The following is an 18315-nucleotide window of genomic DNA, read 5'->3' on the forward strand; positions in this document are numbered from 1 at the left end:
TGTCCACGACTCCAAATAACTTTCCTGCTGCTCCTTCCTCTGCTGCTTGGTCCGATTTTGGTGGGTGGTTCTTTCATAAGCGTTGTTGTAGGGAGCGGACCAAACTGCAGCAGGTATAGTGAACATCTTTTTATTAGAAGGAAAAACCAAAAATACACTTACACGAAACAAACGACGAAAAACAGTCCTGTAAGGTGCTCAGACTATACACGGAAACAACCACCCACAAACACAAGAGAAAATTATCCCACTTAAATATGGCCTCCAATTAGAGGCAACGACAACCAGCTGACTCTAATTGGAGGTTGTTCCAAAACCCCAACATAGAAATTGAAAACCCAGATAAACACAGAAATAGAAAATATAGAACATACACCAAAAACCCCGAAACACCAAAACAAACACCCCCTGCCACGCCCTGACCACACTACAATAACAAACAACCCCTTTTACTGGTCAGGACGTGACAGTGATGCTTACTTATGCTGTGTTGTTGTAGCATTTGCTGTCATTAAATGTGAAGGACTGTATGTTATCAAATAAATTCTCTATGTGTAATTGAATTATGTGATTAAATTAATCATGTAACTTTAACTAGGAAGTTGGGGCACCACGGGAAAATGTTTAGAGTTTATTTTTATTTCCCAAATTAACTCTACAGATATTTTCATATCTTATCGATTACAGTCACTTATTAATGTATTATTACCTCAGTCATATTCTGAATGTCGCAAACCCTTGGATATCTGCACAAACCCTAGCATAGACCATGAATCAGCGATATACAAATTGGCTTAGTAAATAAATAATTAACTAACTTAATCAATCGCAGAATTACATAAACACACACACACACACACACAATAGGTCATACATTGGTTACTACGTGATACAAATAAAAAGTTCCTAGTGCACGAAACCGATATGACGGCTTGGTAGACAAAGGAAAGGGGTGGGGACAGCTCAAGAGAGGGAAACTCAGAGCTGATAACTACACTCATAGAAATTGCTAATACTTTGAACATGAACAACCGCTCATTCGAAAATAAATTGCAATTGACATGTTTACGAGTGTATGCCTTTGCTGTCCCTCTCTGCGATCGCCGGTCCCTCTGCTGGATAGTCAGTCAACAGAAAGCCTCTGGTTTGTCCATCAGAGATCAAAGCCTGTTATAATGGATACTTCAAAGTACCATTTGGAAATGTTCTTAGGACGGATGCGTTTACCAGACTAAAGTATTTAAACAGCTGCAGCCTGAATAATTGGTCTTTAGTTTGTAGATTTCTTCACCATTTCAGAATGGGGATGACCTCCACGTTCTCTGGTCTTGTCCTTTGGTAGAGTTGCCAAGCATTTCAACATGTATTTAACGGGTGTTGAGCGTTCAAAAATGCATCAGTTATTCTGCGCTCTGGCACACTAAGATGAGTCTTTTGAAATCTAGTTAGCTAGGTAAACAATGAATCCCAACGCATGACGTAATGATAGTTAGCGAGTCAGCCAGCTAACGTTAGCTGGCTGGCTCGCTGACAGTACACTTTAACTTGAAATAAAAATACTTTGTCAAAATTAGAGTGGAGTCTTTTGTTAAGACATCTAGCTAGCTAAACAATGGACCATAATCATAACTGATGACGTTACTACCCTGTATGAATCTGCAGGTAGCTAACCAACCTGGTTCTATGGTTATAACTAGTCAAGCAAATGTGTCTGAGATACGAAGAATAAGATCATACACAACGTTAGCTAGCGGCCCAGCCAGCTAATGTTAGCTAGCTAACAGTACACTTGAAATGAAAACACTTTCTGTCAATTAGAAGCGTGTAATATCTGAAAATGTAGCTAGCTAGACTATTTTACCAGTATACGTCATGGTTGGACATGTCTGATGCCATACATTGTTGCCCTTAGTTTGACTATGTAATCCAGACTGGTGTTTTCCCCATCTCCTTAGCTATCATACTCGAATTCCACTGATTTCAAAACTTGGTTCTCCAGAAAGTGGAGAGCATACACATGTTAGCTAGTGAGCCAGCCACCTAATATGGTTGGTTTCATCAGAACAGAGAATCCTGTTTCTCATAGTCTGAGTGTCCTTTGGGTGCCTTTTGGCAAACTTCAAGCGGGCTGTCATGTGCCTTTTACTGAGGAGTGGCTTCCATCTGGCCTCTACCATAAAGGCTTGATTGTAGGAGTGCTGCAGAGATGGTTGTCCTTCTGGAAGGTTCTCCCATCTCCACAGAAGAACTGAGTCAATGGAAAGATGTGGGGTGATGAAAGAGAGCCATGTCACCACCACTCAGAGCAGCCAGGGCCAGAAGAGGAAGAGATGCAAGCTCTGCCTGAAGCGGATCCTTTGTTCGCATCACCACCTAGGGCATTTGATCTGATTCCAGAGGCCGACCCAAAACGTCACTGCAGAAGAGGTAAACAGAGCGGCCTCCTGGTCAGACTTAGGAGGCGTGCACACCACCCACCGCTTCTGAGTAAATTACTCACCAATGTCCAGTCTCTAGATAGCAAGGTAGACTAAATTATGGAAAGGGTTGCTTTCCAGAGAGACATCAGGGAGTGGTCGCGCCTCTTACCTCCCTGCTGAGAGGAGGTCCCCAGCGGCTTCGTTAGAGAGAGAGGGCATTCGAGACTCTGAAGGCACGTTTCACCACAGCTCCCTTGTTGGCACATCCTGACCCCTCACTCCTCTTCATCGTCGAGGTGGATGCCTCCGAAGTAGGAGTGCAGGCAGTGCTGTCCCAGCGTACCGGAACCCCTCTAAAGCTGCGGCTCTGCGCTTTCTATTCTAAGCAGGTGAGCCCCGCCCAGAGGAACTACGACGTAGGGGACCGGGAACTCTTGGCGGTCAAGAAGGCTCTGAAGGCGTGGAGGCACTGGCTGAAGGGGTCCAAACACCCTTTCCTGGTGTGGACGGACCACCGCAACCTGGAGTACATCAGGGCAGCGAAGAGGCTAAACCCGAGACAGGCCAGGTGGGCTCTATTCTTTGCCAGGTTGAAATTCACGATTTCCTATAGGCCAGGCTCGAATAATGTGAAGGCGGGCTCCCTGTCTCGCAGAGGAGAGTCAGGGAGAGGAGACCCCCATCATCTCTCCATTCTGCATCATCGCGGTATGGGACGTGGACGCTGACATACGGCAGGCCCTGCATACAGAATCTGCACCTGCACAGTGCCCGGAGAACCGTGCCTATGTGCCCACAGGTGTGCGGGACCACCTCCTTTCCTGGGTGCACACAGCGCCTGTGTCGAGTCATCCTGGGATAGGCCGTACCATCGCCTGCCAAACGGAAAAGTACTGGTGGCCCACCTTGGCTAGGGACTTCCGGGTTTACGTCTCTTCCTGCTCCATCTGTGCTCAGTCTAAGATACCCAGACACCTCCCTTATGGAAAGCTCCTTCCCCTGCCGGTTCTACAAGGACCCTGGACTCACCTCTCGGTGGACTTTGCCCCTGACCTTCCCCCCTCCCAGGGGAACACCACCATTCTCGTCGTTGTGGACCGGTTTTCCAAAGCTTGTCGCCACCTCCCTCTGCCTGGGCTTCTGTTGGCCATGCAAACCACGGAGGCTCTTTTTAGGCACGTCTTCTGGCACTACAGTATCCCTGAGGAAATTGTCAGATCGTGGCCCTCAGTTCACCTCACAGGTATGGAAGGCGTTCATGGAACGCCTGGGGGCAACGATCAGTCTCACCTCCGGGTATCGGTCTCAAGCTAATGGGCAGATGGAGAGGGTCAACGAGGAGGTGGGCAGATTCCAGCGGTGTTACTGTCAGGATCGGCCGGGGGAGTGGGCGCATTTTCTACCTTGGGCGTAGTACTCACAGAATTCCCTCCGCCACTCCTCCACTAACCTCACTCCTTTCCAGTGTGTGTTGGGGTATCAGCCGGCCCTGGCACCTTGGCATCCGAGCCAGACCAAGGCTCCTGCGGTGGGCGAGTGGTTTCGGTGCGCTGAGGAGATCTGGAGTAAGTTACCTGTAATCTTGGTCCAAACATTTCAAACAACTTTCCTAATACAAATTTAGGTATTTTAAAACGTAAATAATTGATCAAAATTAAGACGAAATAAACCGTGTTCAATAGCAGATAAAATGAAAGTGGAGCAAGCGCTAGGTCGCACGCCCCAAACACAACAGTACACTAGACTCGACACTCATTCTGAACAGCCATACTTCTTCATTACTCAAAAGATAAACATCAACCAATTTCTAAAGACTGACATCTAGTGGAAGCCCTAGGAACTGCAACCAGATGCCTCAGAAATCTAGATTCCCATAGAAAAGCAATTGAAAACAGTCACCTCAAATGGTTTGTCCTCTGGGTTTTGCCTGCCTGTCACAACATCGACAGAAGGTGGCGCCCCTCCTCGCCCGGGCGGCGCTCGGCAGTCATCGTCGCTGGCCTACTAGCTGCCACCGATCCTCTTTCATTTTCTGTTGGTTAGGTCTAGGTTAGGTACGCACCTGTTTTGTATTAGTTCATTAGTGGGGGGGTTATTTAGTCTTTCTGTGTAGGTTTTGTTTTTTGTGTGTGATTATTTTGCGTCAGGACTTTAGCCTGGGGAACAGGTGTTCTCCTCTGCCTGTGTGTTTTATGCAGAGTATTTTGGGCTGCATCCCTACACTGTGTTCGGGCTGTTTATTGGGCATTTTGTATTGTCGCCCTGGCCTACCGGTTTTGACAAGTGTGAATACTTATTAAACGTGTGTTCACGGACTTGTCTCCTGAGCTTGACTTCGCCCCTCCTGCTTCCTTGAGCCGCCTGACACTGCCAAATAAGTTCAGACATCATTTTAACAGTTTTAGAAACTTTAGTGTTTTCTATCCAAATCTGGGCCTGAGTAGCAGGCCGTTTACTTTGGGCATGCTTTTCATCCGGAAGTGAAAATACAGCCCCCTATCCCAAACAGGTTTTAAAGCCCTGAGGAGGGTTAATGAGGTAACATACCATTTACAACTCCCTGTTGATTACCTCATTAACACGACCTTTCATGCGTCTCTCCTCAGGCCAGTGGTGCCTGGTCCCTGGGTACTCACAGATCCCCCCTGTACTGCTGCTCATTCTGTTCACCAGTCCCATAGGTCTATTTCACCGGCTTTCTAGATTCCACTGAACGGGATTCATTATCATCAACCCCGGACTGTCTTGTCTGATTACACACACCTGGTTCCCATTTCCCCTGATTAGTATGTTATATGCAGTTGAAGTCGGAAGTTTACATACACTTAGGTTGGAGTCATTAAAACTCGTTTTTCAACCACTCCACACATTTCTTGTTAACAAACTATAGTTTTGGCAAGTCGGATAGGACATCTACTTCGTGCATGACAAGTAATTTTGAGTAAGACGTGAGTAAGACATTTAGCGTATTAACCCTCGCAAGGCTGCCGGCCTAGACGGCATCCCTAGCTGCGTCCTGAGAGAATGTGCAGACCAGTCTGCTGTCCCCACATGCTTCAAGATGTCCTTGTTCCTGTATCAAAGAAAGCAAAGGTAACTGAACTAAATTACTATTGCCCTGTAGCACTCACTTCTGTCATCATGAAGTGCTTTGAGAGACTAGTCAAGGATCATGTCACCTCTACCTTACCTAACACCCTAGACTCACTTCAATTTGCTTACCGCTCCAATAGATCCACAGACAATGCAATCACCATCGCACTGCCCTATCCCATCTGGACAGCAGGAATTGTGACAATTGCTTAACACTAAGGGATACTGTATGTTTAAGCTTGAACTCTATTGGACCAGTTAGGTTCACTACTGGAGCAGTAGGGAGAAATGAAAACCACACAACTGAATGTAGGAAAAGAATGCCGGTTTGTATTTTGTAAATAATTAATCACATTGAGTAAATATTCATGTGTCAAATTTGTACAATGTGCTCAATGTGAATGAAATACATCAATAGTACAATAGACTTAGAAATCGGCCATATATCCTGCCTATAGTTTACTAGGGTGCACCCAACTCTATCTTAATCTGAGGGTCTCTCAGATTTCAATGGTCAAAGTTCAATAGCAATACAATAAACATGAATTCACAGAAAAACACAACCCAATTCACAAATACTAACATGGAATCAATTGTGAGTTACTGTGCCTATCAATAAACACTAAGTGTAGAATGTACTTATAACAATCCCACTGCAATGTATGATGCAATGATGCCTTGCAAGAAAAATACTACACCATAGTATGGCAGTGCAAATTCAGTGTTCTCCAATGAAAATATATCGTCGCATGCAAATATTCTTATTGATGTCCTGGGTTCGGGTGGCTCGCCATCCTTGGTGGAACTGAATCCATACTCAAAAAACCTGACCTATTTTACAAACAGGATCACACAATATATATATACACACCATGAGTACCTTTCATATAACCATTAATATTGTGCTTAGCTTTAATCTCTTACAGGACTAAGAAAATAAAACTTTGTCAAAATGCTCTACATTATAACTACAGCACCAGGATCACCTGGACTGAACAATAACTAGCCTGAGCAATGCAAAGTTCTTTACACAACTACAGCACCAGGCTCATGTGGACTGAATAGACTAGCCCATGCAAATGAAAAGTACTAGTGCTTACACCTACATGTCATTTCTTATAAAGTAATCTGAAACATAAGTATAACAAAATGGATTATGATACTAGCTAATCACTTTTTTGAAAGTATGAAAACTAAAACAGTTTGCCATGCATGATTAGCATGATCGCTAACGTTTTCTTTTTCAATTGATCGATAGCTGAGCTAGCCTAAATGTTAACGGCTTGTGCATATGCTGGGTTCAGTATGAACACGCACAAAATGCTAGCAATAGCTTAGCTAGCCTAATCGCTAGCAGGTCGTTCTCCATACGAAAACTCACCAAATCCTGGCATCAATCTTTCCCTCAATCCCTTCACAGCACGTTCGTATAGATAAGTGAGGGTTAATATCCAGTTCTCTTTTTAGTTCAGTTTAATACAACTTCTCAACAATTTGAAAATTTGTTTTTCTTCCAAGGAATGGCTGTAGCTCTTCACGTTCCATTCTAGCTCGTTTAGTAACAATAAGTATTCAACATTAGTTGACCTGCGTTACAGAATACCTATGTAAGAATGCTTTTCATTGACTATAGCTCAGCATTTAACACCATAGTACCCTCCAAGCTCATCATCAAGCTCATCATCAAGCTCGAGGCCCTGGGTTTGAACTCCGCCGTGTGCAATTGGGTCCTGGACTTCCTGACGGGTCACCCCCCAGGTGGTGAAGGTAGGAAACACCACTGCTGATCATCAACACTGGGGCCCCACAAGGATGAGTGCTCAGACCCCTCCTGTACTCCCTGTTCACCCATGATTGCGTGGCCATGAACGCCTCCAACTCAATCATCAAGTTTGCAGACAACACAACAGTAGTAGGCCTGATTACCAGCAATGATGAGACAGCCTACAGGGAGGAGGTGAGCGCACTGGGAGTGTGGTGCCAGGAAAATGACCTCTCACCCAACTTCAACAAAATAAAGGAACTGATCGTGGACTTCAGGAAACAGCAGAGGGAGCATCGACGGGACTGCAGTGGAGAAGGTGAAAAGCTTCAAGTTCCTCCGCATACACATCACTGACAAACTGAAATGGTCAACTCATACAGACAGTGTGGTGAAGAAGGCGCAACAGAGCTTCTTCAATCTCAGGAGGCTGAAGAAATGTGGCATCCTGTCGGCTGTATCACCGCCTTGTACGCCAACTACACTGCCCACAACTGCAGGTCTCTCCAGAGGGTGGTGCGGTCTGCCCAACGCGTCCCCGGGGACAAACTACCTGCCCTCCAGGACACCTACAGCACCCAATGTCACAGGAAGGCCAAAAAGATCAAGGACAACAACTACCCGAGCCACTGCTTCTTCACCCCGCTATCATCCAGAAGACGAGGTCAGTGCAGGTGCATCAAAGGTGGGACCGAGACTGAAAAACAGCTTCCATCTCAAGGCCCTCAGACTGTTAAATAGCCATCACTAGCAAATTAGTGGCTGCTGCCCTATATACATAGACTTGAAATCATTGGCCACTTCAAAAAAACGGAACACTAGTCACTTTAATAATGTTTACATATTTTGCATTACTCATCTCATACTGTATGTATATACACTGTATTCTACCCTACTGTATCTTAGTCTATGCCGTTCTGACATTGCTCACCCAAACATTTATATATTCTCAATCCCATTCCTTTACTTTAGATTTGTCTGTATTGTGTGCATTGTTGTGTTATTGTTAGATATTACTGCACTGTTGGAGCTAGAAACAAGCATTTCACTGCACCCACAATAACATCTGCTAAACATGTGTATGTGACAAATAAAATGTGATTTGATTTGACAACCCGTTGGAGTTTGCCAAAAGGCACCTAAACACTCACTCCATGAGAAACAAGATCCTCTGGTCTGATGAAACCAAGATTGAACACTTTGGCCTGAATGCCAAGCGTCACATCTGGAGGAAACCTGGCACCATCCCTACGGTGAAGCATAGAGGTGGCTGCATCACGCTGTGGGGGATGTTTTTCAGCATCAGGGACTGGGAAACTAGTCAGGATCGAGGCAAAGATGAACAGAGCAAAGTACAGAGAGATCCTTGATGAAAACCTGCTCCAGAGCACTCAAGACCTCAGACTGGGGCAAAGGTTCACCTTCCAACATGACAATGACCCTAAGCACACAGCCAAGTCAACGCAGGCGTGGCTTCAGGACAAGTCTCTGAATGTCCTTAAGTGGCCCAGCCAGAGCCCGGACTTGAACCCAATCTAATATATCTGGAGAGACCTGAAAATAGCTGTGCAGCAACACTCCCCATCCAACCTGACAGAGTTTGAGAGGATCTGTAGAGAAGAATAGGAGAAACTCCGAAATACAGGTGTGCCAAGCTTATAGCGTCATACCCAAGAAGACTCGAGGCTGTAGTCGCTACCAAAGGTGCTTCAACAAAGTACTGAGTAAATGGTCTGAATACTTATGTAAATGTGACATTTCAGTTCTAAGGCTGTAACGTAACAAAATGTGGAAAAAGTCAAGGGGTCTAAATACTTTCCGAAGGCACTGTATATACATCTGACAATCATATTTGAAAAAAATACTATTTTTGTTCATAGCCAAAACCACTGAACTCAAGGCCTATTTTTTCCATTGTTTTATGTCGGACAAGTATTGCTGACAATGTCTGGTGCTTCAAACGTTGTGGTCTACAGATTTAACCTTAGTGATGTTTCACTATGTCCTATAGCAGTTGTAAGCACGGCATTGTATTCTCTGTATGATATATACAGTTGAAGTCGGAAGTTTGCATACACTTAAGTTGGAGTCATTAAAACTCGTTTTTCAACCACTCCACACATTTCTTGTTAACAAACTATAGTTTTGGAAAGTCGGTTAGGACATCTACTTTGTGCATGACACAAGTAATTTTTCCAACAATTGTTTACAGACAGATTATTTCACTGCATCACAATTCCAGTGGGTCAGAAGTTTACATACACTAAGTTGACTGCCTTTAAACAGCTTGGAAAATTCCAGAAAATTATATCATGGCTTTAGAAGCTTCTGATAGACTAATTGACATAATTTGAGTCAATTGGAGGTGTACCTGTGGATGCATTTCAAGGCCTACCTTCAAACTCAGTGCCTCTTTGCTTGACATCATGGGAAAATCAAAAGAAATCAGCCAAGTCTGGTTCATGCTTGGGAGCAATTTCCAAACACCTGAAGGTACCACGTTCATCTGTACAAACAGTACGCAAGCATAAACACCATGGGACCACGCAGCCGTCATACCGCTCAGGAAGGAGATGCGTTCTGTCTCCTAGAGATGAACGTACTTTGGAGCGAAAAGTGCAAATCAATCCCAGAACAGAAAAGGACCTTGTGAAGATGCTGGAGGAAACTGGTACAAAAGTATCTATATATCCACAATCAAATGAGTCCTATATCGACAAACTGAAAGGCCACTCAGCAAGGAAGAAGCCACTGCTCCAAAACTGCCTTAAAAAAGCCAGACTACGGTTTGCAACTGTACATGGGGACAAAGATCGTACTTTTTGGAGAAATATCCTCTGGTCTGATGAAACAAATAGAACTGTTTGGCCATAATGACCATCGTTATGTTTGGAGGAAAAAAGGGGAGGCTTGCAAGCCAAAAAACACCATCCCAACCGTGAAGCACAAGGGTGGCAGCATAATGTTGTGGGGGTGCTTTGCTGCAGGAGGGACTGGTGCACTTCAAAATAGATGGCATCATGAGGGAGGAAAATTATGTGGATATATTGAAGAAACATCAAGATATCAGTCAGGAAGTTAAAGCTTGGTCGCAAATGGGCCTTCCAAATGGACAATGACCCCATGCATACCTCCAAAGTTGTGGCGAAATGGATTAAGGACAACAAAGTCAAGGTATTGGTGTTGCCATCACAACGCCCTGACCTCAATCCCATAGAAAATGTGGGCAGAACAGTAAAAATGTGCAAGCAAGGAGGCCTACAAACCTGACTCAGTTACACCAGCTCTGTCAGGAGGAATGGGCCAAAATTCACCCAACTTATTGTGGGAAGCTTGTGGAAGGCTACCCAAAACGTTTGACCCAAGTTAAACATTTTAAAGGCAATGCTACCAAATACTAATTGAGTGTATGTAAACTTCTGACCCACTGGGAATGTGATGAAAGAAATAAAAGCTGAAATAAATCATTCTCTACTATTATTCTGACATTTCACATTCTTAAAATAAAGTGGTGATCCTAACTGACCTAAAACAGAGACTTTTTACTAGGATTAAATGTCAGGAATTGTGAAAAACTGAGTTTAAATGTATTTGGCTAAGGTGTATGTAAACTTCCAGTCTTCAACTGTATATTAATTGCAGATACAGGAGAAGTATCAGGAACAGTCATGTTAACAGTAGCCTATACTTCAGCATGTAGGTCTATCTTGTAGTGCTTGCAGGCCCACAAGAAAACATCACTTACCGTGTGTTGGTTCGGTCTTTGGTTCTGTCTTCATATTGTGTTGAAGGGATAGATATTCAGTACATATGGAGAAATATTCAATAAATATAGAGGGATCTGTGAATAAACATCCACAAACTGGAGGGGAAACAGAAGATCCTTGTTGTCACGGTTGCCGTAGGAAGGAGCGGACCAAAGTGCAGCGTGTGTGTCGTTCCACATTTTATTTACACTGTGAAACTATGCAATACATATAAATAAACTGAATACCAACAACAAACTGTGACGCAGCGTTAACATACCCATACTCAAAAACAATCTCCCACAAAACCCAGGTGGAAAAAACCCTACTTAAGTATGATCTCCAATTAGAGACAACGAGGACCAGCTTCCTCTAATTGGAGATCATCCCAAACAAAACCCAACATAGAAATACAAAACTAGAACCTGACAACATCGAAAAACTAAACTAGAAAACCCCCCTGTCACGCCCTGACCTACTCTACCATAGAAAATAACAGCTTTCTAACGTCAGGATGTGACACTTGTAGACAGTTAAAGGTACCTCAGACTAATGTTACAGTGAATGGTCCAGTTTGGAGGTGTGAGACATTTATAATGCTGTTTATTACCCCCCATGGCTCTCCCTTAAACAGGACAGGGGGACTTGCTTGTGGACTGGTATTTGGTTTCTCTGTTATTTTTCTCTGTAAGCTAGTGTATTTAGTGTGTTTTACACTGACATCCTCATTTACACTCCATGTTATACATGTAGGAAATCATAGTTTGGGTTTAAGATATTTAGTAAGTCAGTTATACTTATGTAAGATATGGAGATTTCATCCATGGTGGGCATAACCAAAGGTATCTACATTCAAATATACTTTTATCTTATTTGACATGTTTCCTTTTCTTGCATTTTCATCATTATAATAAAATAATAAATTAAAATTGAGAAAAATACATGTTAATACAGTAGACCCAAAACTTACTCCAACAATGACAAACTATTTGTATTTGTAGTTGAAACTTGGTAGAATGAAATATGTACAGATAACTGCCAAAATAATGGAAAGTCTTGAGTAAATGAGGGATACAAAGTAGATTGACAGCAGGGGCTTTCACACAGGTGTGGTTCCTGAGTTAATTAAGCAATTAACATCCCATCAATATTTTGGCAATTTTGGCTAGCATGGCAATGCCCCCATAGGATGATAATGCCCCCCAACCACAGGGCATGAGTGGACACTGAATGGTTTGATGAGCATGAAAATGAAATTTTTTTAATAAAAAAAATATATAATTAATAATGAATAATAATATGCCATGTTCGTCTCAGTCACCAGATCCCAACCCAATTGAAGACTTACGGGAGATTCTGGAGCAGAGCCTTGTATAGCGTTTTCCACCACCGTCAACAAAACACCAATTTATGGAATTTCTCACGGAAGAAGTGTCACAGCCCTCCAATAGAGTTCCAGACACTTGTAGACTATATGCCATTGTGCATTGAAGCTGTTCTGTCTTGTGGTGGATGGCCCGATGCCCCAAGACACGTTATGTTGGTGTTTCCTTTATTTTGGCAGTTACCTGTATGTGTATACTGTACCAAACTGCGTACAGTTGACTGGGGTCCTCTTCACAGCTTTGAGACGGTAGGTGGCGCCATATGCCATCTCGACACAGCCTCACCGTACAACTGTGAAATGTCAAACGGCTGACTGTCAGCAGTGCGTCCAACCACAACAGTGGGTGAAACGGTGAGTTTAGATAAGAGAGAGAATGCTCTTTCTCTAAGGTTTAATCACCCAAAAGAATTTGCCCTGTTCCAAGCAATCCGCATTTCCCCACTGAACTAATAACTATGTGAAAGTTAACAAGGCTATCGTTATTCAAACAACCACTTAATCTTTCTCTCTCTCGACAATGCAACTGGATTGGCCCATGGTGCATTCATTCAGAAAAACGATGAGAACTAGCTTCTTGATTATTCAAATAATAAGTTACCCCTCTCTGTAACTGAAGTTACTTGATATACTCGCCTCTTCACAACCACACCAGCACAGGAAACATCATACAACAGTAGGCTTAGCATTGAAAGTAAAGGTGCATTTGCTATTGCACTAAATTATAGTGTAATAAAAGGCTAGTTTGTGCAGGTACCACAGCACTAGAAGTCCCGATCCAGGACTGGACTACTGCCTAAAGATCTTGGGTATCAACAACTGGCTGTATGACATGATTGAGTTGCATGCACTTCATTGATTCCCAGTGTTAGGCAGTGCTCCAACAGAGATATTTAGCAGCACACAATGAACACTCCAACAGACCAATAGCAGGTTTGGTTGGCTGAGCACAGTATGTTATATTATTCACTGACTATATGACAGTCACCCAGGGGGGTTCAGTAGGAAATTGGGCTGGCTGAAGCTGACCTCTGACCTAATTACCGGACCTGGGTCAAATACTTTCATTTGATTAAGCCTGGGGTTTGCTCTTTTGGGACTATTCCATTGGTCGCATTGTAAACTCAATCAAGTGCATCTCAAGTATTTGACTCACATGTATGACCCAGGTCTGGTGATACTACAATGTATCTGCCACGCATTCACTCTCATGCATAAGGTAAACAAACAGTGTTCTGAAAGATTGATTCAGTGTTAATGGCTGCTATATACCTTCTCTGTATCATTCCCTAGAACCTCCAAGCAGGAGACCAAGGGAAGACAATGTATAGGTATAGCACGAGCTATAGTGACACTGGGATTAAGGGAGGGTCAAAAAAGGGTCCAGAAAACACGTTGTCCCTGTAGTTGCACTTGATATCCGGCCCCCTTTTCACTTTTATACTATGGGACTGTTGTGGATATTATTTCTGTCCATTTATTTTGTGGTTTAGTTTTATTTCAGTGTACATGACAGCTAAATGTGGGGGACCCCTTTTGAAGAGCAACCCCAGTGGCTTAAATTACAGATAGTAAAAAGTAAATATGACTACAGACCATCTACAGTAAATTAATTGTAGGTACTTATTGCCCTTATACAGTATTACAATATAAATATATTGACATGGGGTTGTTTCAAAATAGATACAATTATAATAATTTTTTGTGAAAGAAATACATGTATTTTGCAACATTACAAATATACAAATAGAAACAATGTTAATATACATACAATTCAAATATTTTAAAAAATAAACACATTATAAGAAAATAGAGGGAATTATTGTTAGGGGGCTGTTTCAGGAAGGGACCTAAGACACATTCAAACAGCACATATTCAACATGTCCAGCTTAGTCACAGATCTTGCTCTTCCAGACCACTAGGAAAACCAGGATGGGGATGAGACTGACTGGAACGAGGGTAAGGGCGAGCACAACACCGGAGGGGGCATCAGGAAACAACTCCTCCTCCTCCGGACATGCCTGGAAGAAGCTGGAATGGATCTGGATGAAGAAGTCTTGCACCACTTGGTTCGGGAAGTAGCATCCTAAGTAGGTGGTCAGGCTCTCGATACATTTGGTCAGCTCATTGTATGGTCTGCCGTGAAGAGATCAAGTCAAGTTTTACAGTAAATGCAGAGTAACTCCGTTAGCTAATACATTTTACAGTAATTATAGGTTTTCACTCAATGAAGACTATTGGAGACTTGAGTTATTCTTTATTTTTTTGAGCAAGATTAAATTGGTTATGTATTATCAGATATTGCTGCTATCATGGTAATTGTCGTAATATTTGAAAGTTGAAGAATGGTAAAGAGAGTGTGCATGCACACCTGCCTGTGTGCCTGCCTGTGTGCGAGCCCCTGTGTGTTGCAGAGTGTGTATAGCCTCTACACACCCTCTACTGCATGCTACATCTCTCTCAAAGTGGAGCTGGGAAGTATCTATCATCATCGAGCCTGCCAAAGGAAGCACCGTACCAAGTGTGTTCCTCTCGCCCACTGTCAACTAATGATTACTTGCCGACAAAGTGACTGAATGCTTTTCCTCTGGCCCTGCTTTAGAGGCACTTCATTCAACTATTCTATTTCATGTAACTCCATGTGCTGTTACTGTTTACGTTGAAAGAGGAAGAGGTCTAACGAGAGAGGTCCAAGTATAGAGATAAAACTATTTGTTCTATGAGTCCAAGTATGAAACTACTTCAGCACCAATGGAACCGAAGAGATCATTGTAAGTAGTAAAGTCTGTGCAGGTTGTTTTAACCAGTTATAACTAATGTAAGGAGATTGAACCAATAATCTAACAGTTTGATGTGATTCAACCAATAATGGTGATGTAGATTACATCTAAAACAGGAAGTCAAACAATGAATTTGCGATGGAACTATATATGTAATGTAAAAATGAACCAGATCTGATCACATTTGGTATTAACATGCATTTTAGTTATTTGGTTCTGTATTCTGGATGTAGATCGCATTTTAATACTAAGTGTAAATAGGGTCAAAGAGTAGTAAGCATATAATGTTTGAAAGTAACATTTAGTCAGAAAGCAACATTTAGGTATACCTGATGACTTGGTCCCATTCACACCAGAGTTCCTTGTTGATGTCTTTCATTTCAGAGTGAAACTGATCCCAGCACATTAAGCTGTATTTCCCCAGGAGGTCCTCATTGCAGTGGCTAAAAACATGGACATGGTCCTGCTCCTGAAAACTTTCTAGGGGTACAACCAGAGAGAATATATATCTTACACCATCATGACACATTTATAATCCACCTATCCATTTTATTACCTATGCATAGATGAAATCAGGTATGTATACAGTATTGTTGCAATGTTGGGCTGACACTATCTGGCCAGGGTGAAAGGATAGAAGTGTGTCACATTCTGACACCTAGTACCTTATCAAATAATGTGTTTTAAAAAATATATATATATATATATATATTTGTGTATTTGAACTGTTGATTTGGGAAAAAAATCAAACCGCAAGGTACAATACAATACAAATTGATTAGGAAGATGCATCATGCATTTGTATTAGGTACTATTATTTTTCAAAGGTAAGTAAAATGCATTAAAGATCATTTGAGCACTTACCGTTATCTTCAAACGTTACATTGGATGAGACATTGCTTTGTAATTGAATTTCACCTGGAAATTAAGAGGTGTTTAACATTATTGTGTTAAAAGAACGTGGTAGTGCATTGTCATGTGTGGTCAAATATGCCTTCAAGTATGTCTTCTTACTCCCACTAACATACAGAGTTTGGCTTAATTACACCTTTGATTACACCCCTGTGACAAGGCAGCTACGCAACAAGAAGAAGCAGCAACAAGAAACCACCAATAACATTATATCAGAAGTCTTGTCTTATCACTCACACACCACCCAGACAACAGACACTTAATAGCAAAAGGTTTAAAACATTATAATACATCAATAATGTATTGTAAGACTTGTCATAAGCATGCTTGACCCCTTTATAATGTCTTATGATCTTCTTATAATGATTTTGACTAAATAACAGCTCCCCATACAGTATATTAGCCACATAAAAATACATAACACATTATGAGGGCTTGAACATGCCTGTTAACTTTCAGTAAAGTGTTACCATAGGATACATACCTAAGACGAGGACAGGGAAGAGCAGTAGGAAGATCATGGTGGAGAGAGGACACTGGAGAGCCTCAGAGCCAAATTCAACTCAAGGACCAGTGAGTAGCAGCCAAGAGTGTCAATACGCTGTTCTCCTCTGAAATGAACAGGAGTGGGTAAAGGGCGAGACCTAAGCCCACCCATGTTTTTCCAGCCATTGTTCACAGAAAAGTGCTGACGTAACATCCTACTGTTCTGTTGATGTTGATTCCATGGCTCGATGGTCACCGACTTTGGGGTGGCATTTCCCCTAGGTACAGATCTATGATACGCTTCCCCTTCCTCAATCCCAACCTTAACCATTAGCAGGGGAAATGCAAAGCTGACCCAAGACCAGCGTTTAGGGGCAACTTTAACCTACACCAAGAAGTTTGCCCAAAAAGTTTGCCCACCCCTGCTCTAAATGCACATAGCAATCTCCGTTTTTAACCCTTCCCACATCCACTCCCCTCTGACTCCTTACTGGCAGCTTCATTAAATAGTACCCTCAAAACCCCAGTTTCAACGTCAACAGTGAAGAGGCAACTCTGGGATGCTGGCCTTCTAGGAAGAATTCCTCTGTCCAGTGTCTGTTCTTTTGCCCATCTTAATCTTTTCTTTTTATTGCCAATCTGAGATATGGCTTTTTCTTTGCAACTCTGACTAGAAGGCTAACATCCCGGAGTCGCCTCTTCACTGTTGACGTTGAGACTGGGGTTTTGCGGGTACTGTTTAATGAAACTGCCAGTTGAGGACTTGTGAGGTGTCTGTTTCTCAAACTAGACATTCTAATGTACTTGTCCTCTTGCTCAGTTGTGCACCGGGGCCTCCCACTCCTCTTTCTATTCTGGTTAGAGCCAGTTTGCGCTGTTCTGTGAAGGGAGTAGTACACAGCATTGTATGAGATCTTCAGTTTCTTGGCAATTTCTCGCATGGAATAGCCTTAATTTCTCTGAACAAGAATAGACTGATAAGTTTCAGAAAAGTTCTTTGTTTCTAGCCATTTTGAGCCTGTAATCGAACCCACAAATGCTGATGCTCTAGATACTCAATTAGTCTAAAGAAGGCAAGTTTTATTGCTTCTTTAATCAGAACAACAGTTTTCAGCTGTGCTAACATAATTTCAAAAGGGTTTTCTCATGATCAATTAGCCTTTTAAAATGATAAACTTGGATTAGCTAACACAGCGTGCCATTGGAACACAAGAGTGATGGTTGCTGATAATGGGCCTCTGTGTTCCTATGTAGATATTCCATAAAGAATCTGCCGTTTCCAGCTACAATAGTCATTTACAACATTAACAATGTCTACACTGTATTTCTGATCAATTTGAGGTTATTTTAATGGACCAAAATTTTGCTTTTCTTTCAAAAACAAGGACATTGCTAAATGACTCCAAACTTTTGAACGGTAGTGTATATTATTATATATTTTTTTTATTTAATGTCTCGTGGGCCGGATTGATGGCCCGTCGGGCCGGATACGGCCCACGGCCCATACTTTGCTCCCCTTGCTTTAGAGAGACAGGCCTCTCTTGAATCAGATAATCCACAGTGAATAAACGATTTGTATACACTTGTGGGAACAAATATAGCAATTTTGAAAGCTGTTACTCTACGGTGCTCTATACTGGGTCAACATTATTTTAATCGGAGTCACAGTACAAAGTAAGGAAAATAAAAAATTGCAGTTTTAGGGATATCATTTCAAAAGGCAAAAATGTG

General features: G+C 42.4%; 1 protein-coding gene across 1 annotated transcript; it reads right to left on the bottom strand.

The window, feature by feature from the left end:
* Positions 1 to 13863: 13863 nt before the first annotated feature.
* Positions 13864 to 16738, bottom strand: LOC115161417 (receptor activity-modifying protein 1). Its single transcript, XM_029712392.1, has 4 exons — positions 16583 to 16738; positions 16051 to 16104; positions 15516 to 15666; positions 13864 to 14542 (listed from the first exon to the last, which is right to left on the bottom strand). The coding sequence occupies exons 1-4, from the start codon at positions 16617 to 16619 to the stop codon at positions 14296 to 14298; spliced, it is 489 nt and encodes a 162-aa protein (XP_029568252.1). The 5' UTR covers positions 16620 to 16738; the 3' UTR covers positions 13864 to 14295.
* Between the last annotated feature and the right edge of the window lie 1577 nt (positions 16739 to 18315).

Source organism: Salmo trutta, chromosome 2, assembly GCF_901001165.1.
Source record: "Salmo trutta chromosome 2, fSalTru1.1, whole genome shotgun sequence".
Classification (NCBI taxonomy): domain Eukaryota; kingdom Metazoa; phylum Chordata; class Actinopteri; order Salmoniformes; family Salmonidae; genus Salmo; species Salmo trutta.